General features: G+C 36.7%; 1 protein-coding gene across 2 annotated transcripts in view; it reads left to right on the forward strand.

Moving 5' to 3' along the window:
- Window positions 1-16671, forward strand: part of CUL2 (cullin 2) — a 48150-nt gene that overhangs the window by 2465 nt on the left and 29014 nt on the right. For both annotated transcript variants that reach the window (XM_084508993.1, XM_084508992.1), the window contains exons 2-5: window positions 192-330; window positions 3582-3684; window positions 5541-5635; window positions 14127-14232. In XM_084508993.1, coding sequence (XP_084365119.1) covers window positions 212-330; window positions 3582-3684; window positions 5541-5635; window positions 14127-14232 — 423 coding nt within the window. In that variant the 5' untranslated portion in view covers window positions 192-211. The remainder of the gene's footprint in view (window positions 1-191; window positions 331-3581; window positions 3685-5540; window positions 5636-14126; window positions 14233-16671) is intronic.

Genomic DNA, 16671 nt, shown 5'->3' on the forward strand with positions numbered 1-16671 from the left:
AAGCAGTCTTTGTGTAAAAGTGACCAAGAATCTGCAGAAAAGTCAGTTTCTTCATGTGGTGCTGTTGAATGGGCACCTCTGTAAGGTGATGAACTTTGAGGCGTGGTGTTGTTCGATAAATTGGTGAAAAACCAAATTAAATGTGTTTAGTTATCATGCAATGTTGCCTGATATGTTTAATTTTTCTACAGATTAACACTAAAGCCCCACGATGTCCCTGAAACCACGAGTAGTTGACTTTGATGAAACATGGAACAAACTTCTAACAACAATTAAAGCTGTTGTTATGTTGGATTATGTTGAAAGAGCGACGTGGAACGACCGCTTCTCGTATCCTTTAAGTGACAATCCTGCTAGGGTTGTGTGATGTGCCTAGCACGGAGCATGCCTGCGCTGTGTAACAGTTTCAGTGGTCTTAATCAGAAGTGCCTTTTCAGGTAGTGTCTGATGTTAAGCTCAGTGGAGACTGAGTTTTTGCTCGTTTTTACCATCAATATTTAGCTTGTGCTGTAGTTGTTCGCAAAAGTACGTGTGTCAGTTTCCCCTATTGTGATAATGATTTTCTCTTACATGTTTAAGTGTGTGTGTTGTGAGGGGAGCATCTAAGACAGAGAATTCATCTCAAAACTTTGTTGGCAATGGAGCTGAGGTTGTTTTCGGTTTGTTTAAACATGTCTCCATCTTCTTTGTGCTGTTAAACATTTCTGTGGCCAGGGTTTATAGAACAGCCTTCTTTTCTGCCACTGTTATTAGCTCCCTGGTCTTGAACAGTGAAGAGTGATTATTTTCAACAGATTTCTAGCTGTGCTCATACAGGCTTACAGTTCATGTTATAACTGCACAAGTGATATTGTTGTAGTGAAAGGTTTGCATTTTATGTGTAAAACAGGCTTGTAATAAGATCTGTGTTTCAGTGAACTTCTTTTTGCAGAAGTAAAGCTGTTCCCTGTGTCTGCGCATTCATTACCCTTGTCAGTAGGGTGAATAATGAGAGAATTTTTGGAGGCTCAGAGCTGCTCCCCGGCAATCTGACTGAGTTGGATTTGATTATAAGGTGGAAGAATGGTTTAGACTTGTTTATCAGTTTTTTAAAATTCTGCTGGGTGGAAAAGGAAGCTTCCAAGAAGACTCTTAGGTAGAAGTTATTACAGCATGACCTTGTTCTTTGTGCAGGAGCTGGGCTCTGTAGCCTCTTCTCTTTCTGAATGTGTTACTATTTCTTAGACTTGCTTTTCCATTTGCCTGTGACTTTGAGTCTGTGCATGTAAATATATAAAACTGTAGTTGCTCATAGGCCACATAGAATATGGTTGTGCAGTTGTATGGTGCAATAATCTTTAAGTGGCTCCTTCATTTTAAAACTTTTAATTAATTTCTGGGGGCATGACTCTTCGCCTTGTCTTTGAGTCAAGTTCAAACAACACCAAAACATTGGTGACTTTTTTTCGTTAATTAGGTGTGCACTGCCATGCTTACAGATCATGCTGTAGTAACTCTTCCTAAGCAGATTTTAAGAACCACACGTTTCAGTCTTAACAAGTTGTTAACTTTTGTAGTGTAAAACTCTACCCATTTTAACAAGGGTGCCCAAAGTGGATTTTAAATTCAGAATAGCTGAATGAGATGTTGGATTGATTCCTCTTACCATACTTCTCCACTTATAACTTCTTATGTAGAGACCTTGTACACAGGTCTGCTGTTTGATCCTCTTTTGGGATTTACTTCAGTTGACTGAGCATCAGGAGGCGAACGCTTAGGAATAGCAGACTCAGGAAGCAGTCTGGGAAGAATCAGTTGGCAAGTAATTCTTTGAGAGATGACAGTAAGGCAGGCATTGTTATATTCCTGGGAAGGTGGCACTGTTACTGCTGAATTTGGCACAGTCAGGAGCCTTTTGGAGTATTCTCCATGGCTGACTGACCTGAGGGGCTGGTGTGATCTGTAACGTCCAACCTTAAATGCAGGTTGGTACTTCTGCTGCGTTAACCAAGCCGTATGTTTTAACATAAACTGTTGACCAAGTCTAGAATAGCTCAGTGAAACTGGTAGCTCTTCTGTACAGCTAGTGTGGAAGATTTTTCTTGGGTTTTAAATGTTTTTCTGTGTGTTTTTTTTTTAAATCTGAAATATTAATAAAAAGTTTTAAATGTCAAGTCTTTCTACAATGTATCTTGTTCTGTGATAGCTCTTTACTCTCTGCCAAATTTAATTTAATTGGAGTAAAGTGTTTCTAAAGATCTAGAGGGATTGTAAAATTGGTGTATGTATCTGACCTCTTCATAGACCTGACTTAAAAATGGGTGAGGAAACGTTGGTTGTTTACTCTATTCTTCTTGCTGCTTGATAAGCATAATGAAGAGATGACCAATAGCTTTGCACAACGTGTTAATCCAGGCTGTTTTATTGATTATAGCACCAGATAATCAGCGCTCTCCCTCTGTAGTTGCAACAATGACATAAAGAATGAGGTACAGCAAAGGAATGTGATTTCAGTCTGCAGCACTGTTCTCAGAAGTGATTGCTTTCTCTTATGCGCTGCTTGAGACAGCTGAGGTCAGGCACAGTACACAGGCTAGCAGTCCTTTAGGGCTGAGAAGCTTTGTAATGTGCAGATCCATCTTCTAGAACTACTTCTTGCATCATTACTTTCCCAAAACTAAAATATAATGTTTTCTTTGTAACCGTGATAGTAATTCTATTGTTAAACATAGCTCATCTTTAAACTTAGCTAATACCTGGAAATGCTAGAATGGCAATGAGCTGAGAGCCCTGCCTCTGTAAGGGTTAAAGAATCTTCTGGAAAAGATCACTTGAAAGACCATATGTCACTGTATTTAAACTGTGAGTCATCTCCAGCCACCTTTGACCTTCAGATCTCCTCACTGGTTCTTTGTGGAAACAAGTGATTCTGGAGATGTTTCATTGTCCAGCAAATAAGCGACAGTTACATCTCTCCACTTGAGATAATACTTACAAGAATTTGGTTATTATGAACACCCAATACAATTTTAAGAGTTCACTTCTAACTGTTCCGTTGGTTAGGGTGTGTTCTTTAAGTTAAGACGCTGATCAAATTGAGTAGGGAGTGGTAGTTTATAACTTTGATAACTGTACTTTGATAACTGCTGTCTAACAGTTGGACTTTTTTGGGCAGGTAGAATGTCAGGATCTTCCTGTAATTGTCTTGGTGTTTTTTCAGCTGTAGAACTGATTGTTCCACCAACCACACTGGCTGCAGATACAGAAGTATTTCAGATGAATGCTGATCTTCACTTTCAGATAATCGTATTTATCTGTAGATGGTAAATAAGTGGTAGAAGCCACGTCAGTGGGGAGCTGATAGAAGTTCTAGGATCAGAGCCCTAATGTTCCCGCTGCTTCCACTAATTAAAACAGATATTGATAATTGAAGCTGAAAACTTGCTCTTTGCAAATCAGGGATTACAGAAACTTCAGAAAAAGATCAATTTAATCCCCAGAACAAAAAAACTAAAACGTGGGTGAGTAGGTTATGTGACCTTTAAATTTTGTTGTTGAGTTTTCATACTTTAAGCAGATACAAGCCTTGACTCCTAACCCAGAGACATTTATGCTCTGTGTGTGGCCTATCCTGAACCTCTTGGAGAGAGACTTTATACTGAGACTAAAATTTTTTTGGAAAATCATGTACGCCATTTGCACAAGGTAACCTATACAGTTAATGATGTGTGTGTGGTTATTGTTTGTCCTTTTTTCACTTCAGGGTGGGGTTTTGTTTTGTTCACATGAAGTTGTGCATATTTGCTGAGGTAAAATCAGAGGTGTCAGTGTTCTGGAGCCAGAGTATACATCTACAAGAGAGACAGATGTCTGGATACATCACAGACTTACTTTTCAAGCCAAGAGTGAATGCATAAAATTTGTAATACATATGTTTGTTCTTCTCTGTTCACTGCTTATAATTGAATGAGTTACAGAAATGTCTTCATTTTCAGAATGTGTTACAGTTTGTCATTAGCCTTCCCTTCAGTGTAAAACTGCGGTAGCATCTTGAGAGCCAACTGTGTATACTCAACGAAGGAAAAATGCTTGAGAGGGGAGGTGGTAAAGGCAAATTATTTATTATGACATATAACAGTACTCCTATACCACTATAGCTGTAAATTAACATAGGTGTCTTACCTGATGACACACAAATGCAACAGAACTGTGATTTATTAATGCATGAACAGTATCTCCTTGTACATCAGTAAAACAAGAAGTAAACTAGATGTCTGTTTGTCTTTGGTGAAGGACATATATAGAATATATATATATATATTCTATATATATAGAAACATATATATATGCAATCCCTATAGGGAGTGAAGAATTGCAAGTTCTGGACAGTATTGCTGAGTGGTTTATTGCTGTTTTTTGAACTTAAGTACCTGTATGTTGTATGTTTGACAGCATAGGCTAGACATCTTAATAGGTCATTCCACTGGTTGCAGAGAGGCTACCTCTGATGCTTTGGCAGACTAAATCAGTTCACAAAACTGGCAGGTAACTCAGTCACGAAGTTGTTTCTCGGTTATTTAGTGAGCTGAACGAGCTCACTTAAGGCAGTCAGGCACAGTAGAAGCTGTGGGAAGGAGTGGAAAGCATACATCCAGTTCTTAAACTGGCTATCCGTCATTTGTCTTTGAAATAATTTTGAAAAATCCTTGCGAAATTCATACTACAGAAGAAAGCACTCTTGATTGTACCTGGTCTACTGGCTTTCCTCTTTTTACATTGTTTTGGAACAGGCTTTGTTGTTCCTTGAGAAAGTTTTAAATTGCAGTCTCTGGAGTTAAATTCCTAGGATCTTGTCTGCCTCCACAAATCATACTCATTTGTTTAAATCTAAATTGTTAAACTATATTCTTTTGAAATATTAATATATTTTGAGAACTTTAGTATGCCAACAACTTCTTAGATGATTAATGGCTGATGTTCCAAAGAATTTGGGCCTAGCTTCACAGAACTTAAGCTGTGTTTAAGTTTGTATGTACCTGTGCTTTGTTAAAGTTGTTTTATTCCAGCATTATTGGTGAGTATGAGTGTTTTTCAAATGAGTAATGCATACTGATTTTAAATAGTTACAGTGAGTGAGGCAACTCCTCCAGTGTGCATGTGGCTGCATGAGTTTAAAATTAGTTCATGTCAGTGGAGAAGTAGTTATGTGAGTTATCCACCAGCATATGCTGAGAATATGAACAGTCCTTGTTCAAGCCAGTGCTTCTGTAAGGACAGATAGAAAATTAAAGTATTATACAGATTGTCCTTGTAAAACACAAAATAAAACAACTTTGGCTGTTGTAGTTGACTTACCAAAACTTCTACATAATATTTGGTAGTTTTCAGATCATTGCAAAAATGTTATTTTCACCGTTATTGAAGCTTAGGTGTGGTCTTAGTTTTGCATCTGTGGTTGTTCCAAAACAGTAATCCTGTTACAACTTTAAATTTATACTGTTTTCTTACTAACTTTACCTGTGTGTGTGTGCACACATGTGCACACCTGTCTTCCTTCACAGAGAGTTCTGGAATCCGAAGAACAAGTACTGGTTATGTATCACAGATACTGGGAAGAGTATAGCAAAGGAGCAGACTATATGGACTGCTTATACAGGTAAGTTTTGCAAATGAGTTGTTAAACTTCTGAGATTATTACTGGGATCTACATATTAAACTGAAGAATGTTTAAAGACAGCAAGAAGTATATGTGCCCCAGGTGAGTTTTGCACAAAATGTAGTTATAGCAGTAGAACATAAGAAAACAGGAATAATGCTCCAACAGGTTTTTCTGTGCACTGCTCCTTACCACTGAAGTAATTATCCAAGATGATTCCTATAATTCTGTCATCACTAGCATAGCCTACTTTAGTTGTTTCTGATGTTCCAGTGCCAAATTTGTCAGTGCTAACCAGCCCTGCAGCTTGTAATACTAGGTAGTTTTCTACATGATGGCATTGTCCTGTTGAACCAGCACGGTTCATTTCAAACCTTGGACATGTACCTTGGCAAAAACAGGCTCTCCTAGAAGGGAGAGGTATTTCTCGCTTGGCTATGTGCTGTTGGGGTCTTTTCTTTTCAGGTGGATGTTAAGGCTACAGGTCTTAGGGGCAATGGAAATTTTTCTTTATTCCTTACAGAGAATTTCAGAAGCTGATAGACTTTATACAGGCAATAAATTTCACTTTTTTTAGTAAATTATAGCCAAGTCTGCAAATAAAAATGCAACTGCTCCCTGTTATTTTTGTACTTTTGATGTTGTCTTAATTGTGAGTGTTCTTTGCTACTAGTGATAGCTTAAGCATGTAAAACTGGCTTCTGCATGAACCGACAGAATTGTAACTATATTGAGATGTTTTGAGATATTCTAGGACTTAAATTTTAGTTCCAGTCTGGCTGCAGTTTGAACATACTAGTGTCCATTATGCTTGTGATACCCAGCAAGTAAATGTAACTTATGAGGTACTGCTAATACTGTGTTTTGTAACATTAGACAATGTGGTGTAAGGATTTACAAAGGGCTTCAAGACCTTTACCACTACTTGAGCAGAATTGTTTGTTACCTTGAAGAATCCATTAAATGACCTCTAGCAGACTGGGAATGGATGTGCTGGAGTCTGTCCTAGGCATGCAGACTTCAGTTCCATAACACATTGCTGACCTAATGGGAGGATTGATAAGGGAGGGAAAAAGTCCCATTTAATGTGTAGGAATCTCATTGATTCTGCTTTGTGTAACAGTTTTTCTGAACTCTTGAGTGCTTCTGGTCCTAAACCAACAAATTAAAAATACTTTTCTAGCAGTGTGCACTTGTTTTTACATTTTTTTAAAATTTGTTTTACTTTTAAACAACCCAGGACTTGTTTTTCTGTAACAGTTACTGTGCACACACTTACCTGTGAGTATATATAAGGTCAGTAACTGTGCAGTGATATTCAGTGAATCCAAACTTGTAAACTGTGAAGTTAATTTCACGTCAGCTCTGTCCATTCTAACTCTTCAGACTTTTCAAATAGTGTTTTGATCCAGAAAAATTACTTAACATTAGACATTCTGTTGGAAATAATTTTATCCTGAAGTTTAGTGGAGTTCTTTTGTATCTTCTTTCCTTCTTTTGAGATTGAGTTTTGTCATGTAGCATCTTTGAAAAGTCTTTAAAGGTATGACTTTATCTTCTATAATAAAACACACCTTGTAATGGGAACTGAAAGACACTCTTAAGTGAAGGCAAGAACTAATTCAGTGCTTGATTAGTAGAGTCGTAATAGCTGGAAGCACTTCATTAAGTGTTATGTCACTCTTTCATTTTCCAAGAAAATGTTTTCGCTGAAAATACCTTTGAAGACCACAAATAGATATTCTGTTTTTATAAACTAGTTGAAGTTGTTTTCTTGTGTTCCTGCTCCCAAGAAGGTAGTATAAGTTAGTCAACTTCAGTTTTATTCCAGGATCTAATTTGTATAATTCTTTCAGGAATTAAAAATAATAGATCTTTGAAGTTTATAATATTCTTTTTTTTTTTTTTTAATTTGAATTCAATTTGAAAATTTAAATCCCACATGCTTGACTTAACACAAGATGATAAAACTGATGGAATAAGGAGTACTTGATGTTGGCTAAACTGTAGGGTTTGTTTTATTATTATCAGCAGATTAACAATAGACAAAAGCAGTGCTAGGCATTGGGACTTACCTGTGTCATGCTACTGTAACTGTTTTCACAGGTAATTGTACAAATTCTGTTTCATGTATCATTATTCCGAACAACAGAGGGGGTTTCATACCCAGCAAATTGAATTTAATTTAAATGGTTGTTTGCTTTTTTAAAATAACTTAATTTTTAAATTTGCTCATAATTAAGCATAAAAGAACACAATAGTTTTTGTTTTGTTCCATGTTGTCTTTTTTGTAACACTTGTTACAAAATATGAATGAATATACAAGCATATTCATCTGAAGTAATTTTCAGATCTTGAGCCTTATCTAGATATTTTTCTCATTTTACATGAGACATCTTGCAACCTAAGTAACCCATCACACAATTCAAACTGACATTAGTTCCAGTCCTCTTCTCTTGTTTTTTAAGTGTTAAGAAGCTGCTGTTCTTAGTCTTGCTTACTAAATATGTAACTTAATTAATACAGGAAAGATTTGAATAAACAATAAGTCGTTTCAGCATTTCAAACCTAACTTGAACAGTATTTTTGTATTGAGATTTCAACTGAAGGGACTGCCTTCATTTTAAGCTATAGCATTTTGTAGCCTTTGGAAGTTTACTTCCACGTCAGGTATGTATTAATGATCTCATCGTGTTGTTATAACTGTTGGAGTCACAACACTTTTATTATCTGCAGTGCTTTGTCATGTTGAAATGGCTTTCATTTATTAGGTAATGCTCAAATTGTGATTAGATGACTTAACCCTGTTTTACAGGTCTGCAAACCAGTGCATAGTTCATCGGTATTTATAAGTGAATCAGAACAGATATGATTATGAAAATTTCCAGTGCTACAAACTTGTATATACGTATTGCTAGATGTGTTAAAGCATCCTGCTTGTATAAAGCAGAGTGGTTCTGCTGCTTTTAGTGTAACTCTGGTGAACAATGTTTTTACTGAAACATGTAATGGTGACTTTTCCTTTAAAAAAAAAAAACAAACAAAAAACCACCTAGGTCTAAAGGAACTTTTGAAGGTCATCCAGTTCAACCTTATGTTTGGAGTAGGACTAACTTCAAAGTTACTCTAGGTTGCTTAAGGCTTTTGTTGAGTTGAATTCTGAGCTCCTTCAGGGACAGATTTTGCAACTTTCTGTGCAGCATGCTTAATTACTCTCATTCTAAGAAATTTTTCTATATGTCTGGTGTGCGTTGTGTCTTGTCTTTCCTCTGTGCTCCTCAGATAAGAGTTTATCTTCGACTTTGGTATGCCACAAGCTTGGGAAGTGGTGGTATCACTGTCCCTGGGGGTTTTTAAGGAGAGGTTGGACATGGTGCTTAGGGATGTGGTTTAGTGGGTGACATTGGTGGTAGGTGGATGGGTGGACCAGATGATCTTGGAGGGCTTTTCCAACCTTCATGATGGTATTTCATTGAGCTTCCTCTGGACTCTCACTTGTCAACCTCTGTTGTATTTGGGTACTTGAAACTCGAGCTAATACTCCAGGTGTGCTCTGGACAGTGCTGATGGAACAGTGGCATCCCTCCTCTTGCTGACATAGCAAAGGAAGTGGTTAATTGTCAACGCTGTGATGGCAATTTGCTGACTTAGTGCCCACCCACAAGCAGTGCTGTCTGCAGCTGGTCCCCAGGTGGATTTAGCACCAGTGACCCCTGCCTTTCCAGTCTGACAGGTCACCCGCCTTGTCCATGATCCAGCCCCTTCCTGCTTGGTTACAAGGATATTATCAAAGACTTTATGGAAGGCCACACCAATGGTAAATGAAATCATCTGCTCTCCCCTCATCCACAGTCCCATTTCATCCTATTTCAAGTTACTCAGGCATGATTTGCAGTTGGTAAATCAGTGCTAGCTGTTCCCAGTCGCTTTCTTATCTTGTAACTAGAAATGACTTTCAAGTGTTCTCTGCCATTTTACCAGGGACTGAGGTGTGACTTCGGTGGAGTTTCCCAGCCAGATGCTTCTGCCCTTTTTTAAAATCATTAAATGTCCCCTGGTTGTTGTAGACTTTCAGACATGATAGAGTGTGCCTTGCAGTGGTGTTCCCTAGCTCCTCCAGAATGGTTCTGTACACCCCCTTTGCTATCACAGACTTAGTCATGTCCAACTTCCATTTTTTAAGCCCCTAGTTTGATGCTGTATTGCATTTCCAGCTCAAGAGGTAAAACCTCCTTAAGGAATGAGTGCAAGTAACCCTTTCTTTTATATATAAAAGTTCAAATACTTTATTTTTAAGATTTTACTGTTTATTCTGTTGCCAATAGTAAGTGTTTCTGGTGTGTTTTTTGTTTGTTTGTTTGTTTTTGACAGTTCTGTCATGTTACTGAAAAGCTTTTAAAAGAGTCTTTTTCCTTGGGAAAGAGTATGTAAAGACTTTTTGAAGTGTCTTGTGGACTTTGGAATAATTTATGTTTAAAGAACCCTTCCCCACTTTTTGTTTTGTTGTTGACTGGGATGATGGTCCAGATAAAAAAAAATCTTGGAGATTTTGCCTTTTTCAAAAGGCAGAAATATTAAGGAACAAAATATTTAGTTTTAAGCGTAAGTGCATATGAAAGCATATGCAAATCATCAAAAGCATTAATAAGATTGCTCTTTGCTGTTGTACAGTAATCTACCCCTTTGTAATTTTGCTGTGCACTTAGTAAATGTATATACCTATATGTTCAGTAGCTTGCAAAGAAGTGTATTTGTTAAATAAATAAATCATTATTTTGAAAACTATCTATAATAATTAGGATTAATTAGTTATGCTTTTAATTGCCTCCTATGGCTCAGAACAGTGGATGGTATTGTCATGTAGGCTCTTTATCCTTTTATCCATGAGCACTTGCAACAATCTGTGAAAACTGTTCACATTGTTGCACTTCTGATGCAAATTTCTTAAAGCAATTTTCTCAGCACTTGGTTGAGTTTATTTCTGTATACTGTCCTGCTGAGCTCGTGTGCTATTTTGAGGATCAGTATAGAAAACAATTCTTTAAGTAGCTCTTTGTCTTATTTGCCAGTTATGTGTGAAAACTTGGATTGGTACTTTAAACTGAAAATGGAGAGATCTAGCTAGAACTTTTTTTTAGAACTTTTTTCTCTCTCATTTAGAGGAACAATTGACAATTGGTCATAAATAGTGTTTCATTGTCAATTAACATGTTTTTCCTTGTACAGATTTTACTCATTTTGCACCCTAGAGGATGCTGCTAAAGTTTAAAATATGTAATATGTAAGTGGGGACAAGTTTGGAGAAAAAAAATCCATTACTCAAAAGTTTCTTCTTTATGTTTGGTGAGCTTTCAGGGGAGGAAATAACCTGAATAGGAGGGGTTCACAGTTTTTGCTTAAATAAGTATGGCACTTCTAGAAATGTATTGTTTTGTGGTGTCCTATCATGGGTGGACAAAGATGTAATGAAGGTAAACTTTTTTTGACTTACGATGGAGAACAGAAAATTACAAGGAGTTGTCTTGAGGCAGATACAGTCTCGGGTTTCTTATATTCAGGCTAAATTTCACAACATCTATTTTGCCAATGCTAATATTAGTTTCTTATCCAGGAGTGTGCAATGTAAATCATTAAACCCACGTAACATGTTTAAAGAAAAAAATATATATGCTCTACTAACCATTCTGACAAGGCTTTGCAACGTCTATATCTGCAAGGACATTGCATGTTATTGTGATTTGGAAACATTGATTTGGGAATGTCGTCGCTGTATTTAGAACAGGGATCTCTGGATAGATTGGTGCCCTTGGTTGATCTAAAAATACCAAATACGTGAAAGTTACCATGTAACCTGGCAATCTGTCCCAGTAATTAGCTACCCTTCTAATTATTAATGTTTGCAGTGTAATTTTTTTTGCTAAAATTCTTGAAGAAAGACTTATCCGCTGAATTATCAGGAGCCTTTTATCTGAAAAAATTTCCCCCAAGAATATGCATGTATGTACCAGCCACTTTTGTGACGTTAACTGGTAATTCAGGTGGAACGCTGTCCTTCAGTATTCCATTGTCAAATAGGTGATGGTTTTAAGTGAGTCCTGTAACGCTCTTCCAAATGTTTTAACCTTTTCCTGGAGTGAAACCCCAGAGGGTGTGTTTTGAGGTTTGGGTACCAAAAAGTATATTGCTTCACTAACACTGTGAGAGGAAACAAACCTTAAAGGTTTTTTTGTTTGTTTGTTTTTTCCTCATTAGATAGTATAGCATAAGCCTGCATAGGTGTACTCCCAAATAATTGGGCCTGAGTTGTGTGGTAAGGTACTCCAAATTTTCACCTGAAAGTTGTATCACAATACAACTTTCAATACAAAGAAAGAGTCTGTAACAATACAAAGTAAGAGTAACAATAGAGTAACAACAAGGGTAACAAAGATTAATTTGTAACAACACAAAGTAAGAGTCTGTGGGTATTTTCTGCTATTATCAATTCCTACCCGATCCTTGTCTCCAAAATAAGTTACTGATGAACCTCATGGGTTGTTTTTTACAAGTAAGAAACATGGATTAAGTATTTTGAGTAGTTATTCAAGGTGAAAAATGGCTTATCACTTCACTGGAGAGGATGATGTGAGATTATACTGTTTGCACGTCTTTTTTCAGATGTTTGCTTGTGCTGGGAGCTGATGATGAGATAAGTGGAAGGGAAATATGGGCAAGTTTGTTCTCAGTATTTCTGAGCTCTTCTTGAAGGAGTGGTTCTGCCTGTCTGCTTCTCTTTGTTGAATCAGATCGGTCTGCAAAGAAGTACCTGATCTCGGTTAAACTCGTCTATTTACTTGTGGTTATGCTAGTTTTAAGTTTAATCAGTTGCCTGGTCTGAGATTGTTGAGAAGGCATGTGCTGTGAATAGGGAGAGTATAGGACTTTTTCCTTCCAAGCTAGCTAAAAGAAAGTAGTATGGTACCTGCTGACATCTCAGAGCTACTAGACAGACCTGATATTTGAAGTTTTCTTAGTTAGCTCGTTTAAGCATGAATGTAACAAATAGTATAAGTACAGTTATGACAGATGGTATTAGAAAATGCTTCACGGTTCTCTGCAAGAGAGGGAGAGTGGTTCAATTTGAAAATGTTACTGTATTTCTTTTTAAGGAATATTGGCAAGTTGGATGTTTTATCAGGTCATGTGCAAAAGCCATTTTCTGTTCTTTCAAAAACTATACATATGATAATAAATATCGAATCCTAAAATAAAAATTAATTTTAAAAGGCATTTGTGACATTTATTCTTTATAACTGTTCACGAAGTTAATTTATGCACATTCTTCTCCTCTCTTTAAAATTTGTGGTAGAGCTATTTGCTAGTTGCAGTTACCATGATCTGAGTAAGGGATGTTACCTAACAAATTGACCGTGTTAAAATTGACATTATTTCTGGATTGCTTCCCAGAAAAAAAATCAAAATACTGAAAGGAGTATTTCTGTAGCACATGTATCTATGGCAAGTGAATGTGCATGAGTCTTAATCTTTGAATTGTCCGTGCAGTCCTGCTATAAGAAGGATTTAATCTCAAAATGACAGGCATTTTTTCTCAGCAGATTTTGTTGCTGTGTACTATTAGAAGGGCCATTTAGATTCCCCTAAAGTGCTTTGAGTTCACCTTTGTCAACAAAACAGTTTGAGTTCAGCATACATGTTGAGAACATGATTTTGAATACTAGCAGGAAAACAAATGCTAATTAAATTAATTTAGCCTGTCAGTCTTTTATTCTAGATTATAGTTCATTGTACATTGTCCCAAGTGTTGTCTTGGCTGAGGCAATGGAGTTTTCAATAATTCAGTGCAACTTTCAAGTGGTTCTCATAGACACTGATTTTTAGGAGGTAGCTTTTATCATTATAAACATTCCCCTTTGGGATGCTGAAGCTAGCCAGGATTGCGTAAACTAAGTTTTTTTTCCAAAGTAGAAAATGCATTCTCAATTTAAATAGATTATGATGTCTGTGGAGTAGTAAAGATAATAATTGCATAAATTGTTGTACCTGAAGTACAGTGAAACAGATGGTGGTTTAGACTGAAAGCAATGCAAAGTAATAAGCTGAATAGTTAGAAAACACATTTTATTTTTTTTTTTTTAAAGAGGGGTAGGGTGAAGGCAAAAAAAAAAAAATAATAATGCTTGGGAACTTTCTTCTTCACTTTCCGTGGATTCTTATACAAGTATATTGCATGCCAAGAAAATGCTGACAGAGATCTATCAGACTCTTTAATATTTCAGTTACTGCCACAGTACTGTTTTAACATGATGTAAGGTGCTTCAATATTCATCTGTAGTCATCTGTATTTTAAGAACTTTCTACGGATAACCACTTTTAACCAGTATCATTGCTATCTTTTATCATGTAGAAGACATCCCAGAATTCCAAATGTATTTTTAAAAACTAATAGCTCATTTTTTTCCGTATTTTGATTAGAATTTGTTTATTTGTACAGGTACCTCAATACACAGTTTATTAAGAAGAACAAATTGACAGAAGCTGATCTTCAGTATGGCTATGGAGGAGTGGATATGAACGAACCATTGATGGAAATAGGAGAGGTAGGTATCTACAAATATCAACTGCATTCAGCTGCCTACAGGTGCAGCTTGGCCCTTTCAAATTTTGACTTTTCTGTGTCACAGAATCTGAATAGTTGATTAAAGTCGAAGATATAAATATTAAATCCAATGGAAAATGAGATTACAGTTGCGAAGTTAAAATATATATATACATGTGTGTGTATATATATATCTACACATGTAATGCTCTTTATGGTGGAGGACGGAAAGCAAATGTAAAGATTGTTGCAGAACTTCAAAGTGTTATCTCTTCTTGAGGAAAAAACAAATTGTTTTTTTTTCATGTGACACTACTATCTAGAAAAGATTTTGAAGAGGTGATACTTTGGTTTGGGGAAATCTTTGAAATACGACTTTTAGGCTTATCTTTCGTGTTGTCACAAAGTGTTACAGCTTTTTTGAGAGTAGAGCCTTCAGCAATACTGTACATCTTATTTTCCAGTGCAGGCTCTCTTGTGCTTCAGTTGTAACAATTCAGATTTTGGAAGAAGAAGTAGGCCTTCTGTGCGCTTAACTATCATGTAGGGAGGTCTTATCTATTTAAAAAAAAAAAAAGGGGTGCGGGAGAGGGAATAAACACAAGTGTGTTGACAACTACAGTTGGCTTATGTAAGTTGGAGAGTTTGAGGCTCATTTTTAGTTATCTGTAAAATGAAAAAAAAGTCAATAGTATGTTTGGAGATACCACCACCCTGTGCAATTCAGCTTTGCAGAAGTGAAGTGTACTTTGTTTCTGTCACTTCACAGCTACTGTTGCAGTCGAGGAGCCCTGAAATAAAAGAAAGTAAAATGAAAATTTCCCAGTATATAATCTCTTTCAGATTTTTCACAGCAGAATATTTTTGTATGTCTTTAGGAAGACTTTGAAAACACCACTTGAGTATGAATTGGAACAAAAACACAATCCAGAATACAGTTGAATAGAAACTTTAATTTTGAATTTTTTTTGTGTATCTGTTTGCTGCTGTAACACAATGCTAGCTGGGGAATTGTTTTACTCTATTAACACTCAAAGTGGTGTGGTGTTTTTTTCCTTTCCTTTCCTCTCTACATTTATGATTTTTCTCTAAAAAGGAAGCAAATACTTTTTCCTTTCTTGATTTGGAAAACTAGAAAGCTTTTATTTTTTTTTTCTAATGTCAGAACTAGACCTGCAAGTTTTACTGTTATTCTGGCTGTTAGATTTCATTGTTCTGAGTAGATCTCTTCTGTCTTAGTTAAGAGCAGAGAGAATGTGTTGCATGAGGAAGCATCTTCTATCCTGATGAAGATGACATTGCCAGTTGAAGTTGCTAATTCTTTGACAGATTGGGGGTGGGCTGGAAAAAATACCATCAATATGAGACGCTTTAAATCAACGCAGTTTAGAAAAGGAAATTCTTCTCTGATCTACCTGTACTGTCACCTGGGTTTTCTAATCAGTGTCATCTGTAAGAGCCTCTCAGAGCTTGGGAGAGCGTAATTCTGTGCTGTTTGTGCGGACTTCAAAATGCACTATGTGTTTTTCATTATCTCCATGGGCTGAGATTTAACTGACTCCTCCACAATTGTTGGAGGTAGTCCTTAGCTCTGTGCAAATGACTACGTTAGTTCAGCTGCTTTTGGGACTGCGAATAGTTCTGGGCTATTCTGAGCTCCCTGGGGCTGGGAATTTGTGCACTGCTCCATTCTGAAGTATCAACCAAAGGATGGTAGTAGCAATTTTGCATTTTGTCCATAGCTCTCTGCCCTAGGATATGCTTAGCAAAGAAGAATAAACAGCAGATAATTCAGCTTCTGAGTGTCTAGTTTTCCTCATATTTATGGAATTATAGGGGGGGAGGAATGATGACACTACTCTTCAAGCTTCCCAGAAGTTGATTATTGGACAGTACAGAATATCCATAGCTCATCATTTCAGTGGGTTATGGGGAGGATCAATGTTTTTAAGCTTCACCAGACAGTCGATGGTTTGAGACAAAGGTGTTCTGGATAATGTCTAGAATTCTACTAACCAATTTTTCATTATCTCACTCCCCACTATTCATTTCTCTTTACAAATGCTGTCTTTGTAAGCTGTAATAGTGGGAGGTAAATTTTGGCTCCTGTGGCAGTGAAGTTAATCTTTGTTCGTTACTGATGTAGGAGTAGATTTATAGCAGTTACTCCTTTGCTCTGAAAAGCAGTGGGGATTGGAGTCCTACACACACAATCTAATGCACTTAAACTACAGTGTTCCAGAAATAAAACTGGTTCACATTTCTTGACCTGCAAGGCATTGGCCAAATGTATCAAGTCTTTGTTTTGAAAGCATTTTCTTTCATTGTGGTTCCTGTTTAGGATTCTGCCTTGTATTCATTGGACTACACTAGGGGCTTTGACAAAAGTCCATCTCCATTGTTCATCACTTTAGAACGGACGGAATTATCACTTAAATAT

Source organism: Aythya ferina (genome assembly GCF_964211825.1).
Source record: "Aythya ferina genome assembly, chromosome: 2".
NCBI classification, from domain to species: Eukaryota; Metazoa; Chordata; class Aves; order Anseriformes; family Anatidae; genus Aythya; species Aythya ferina.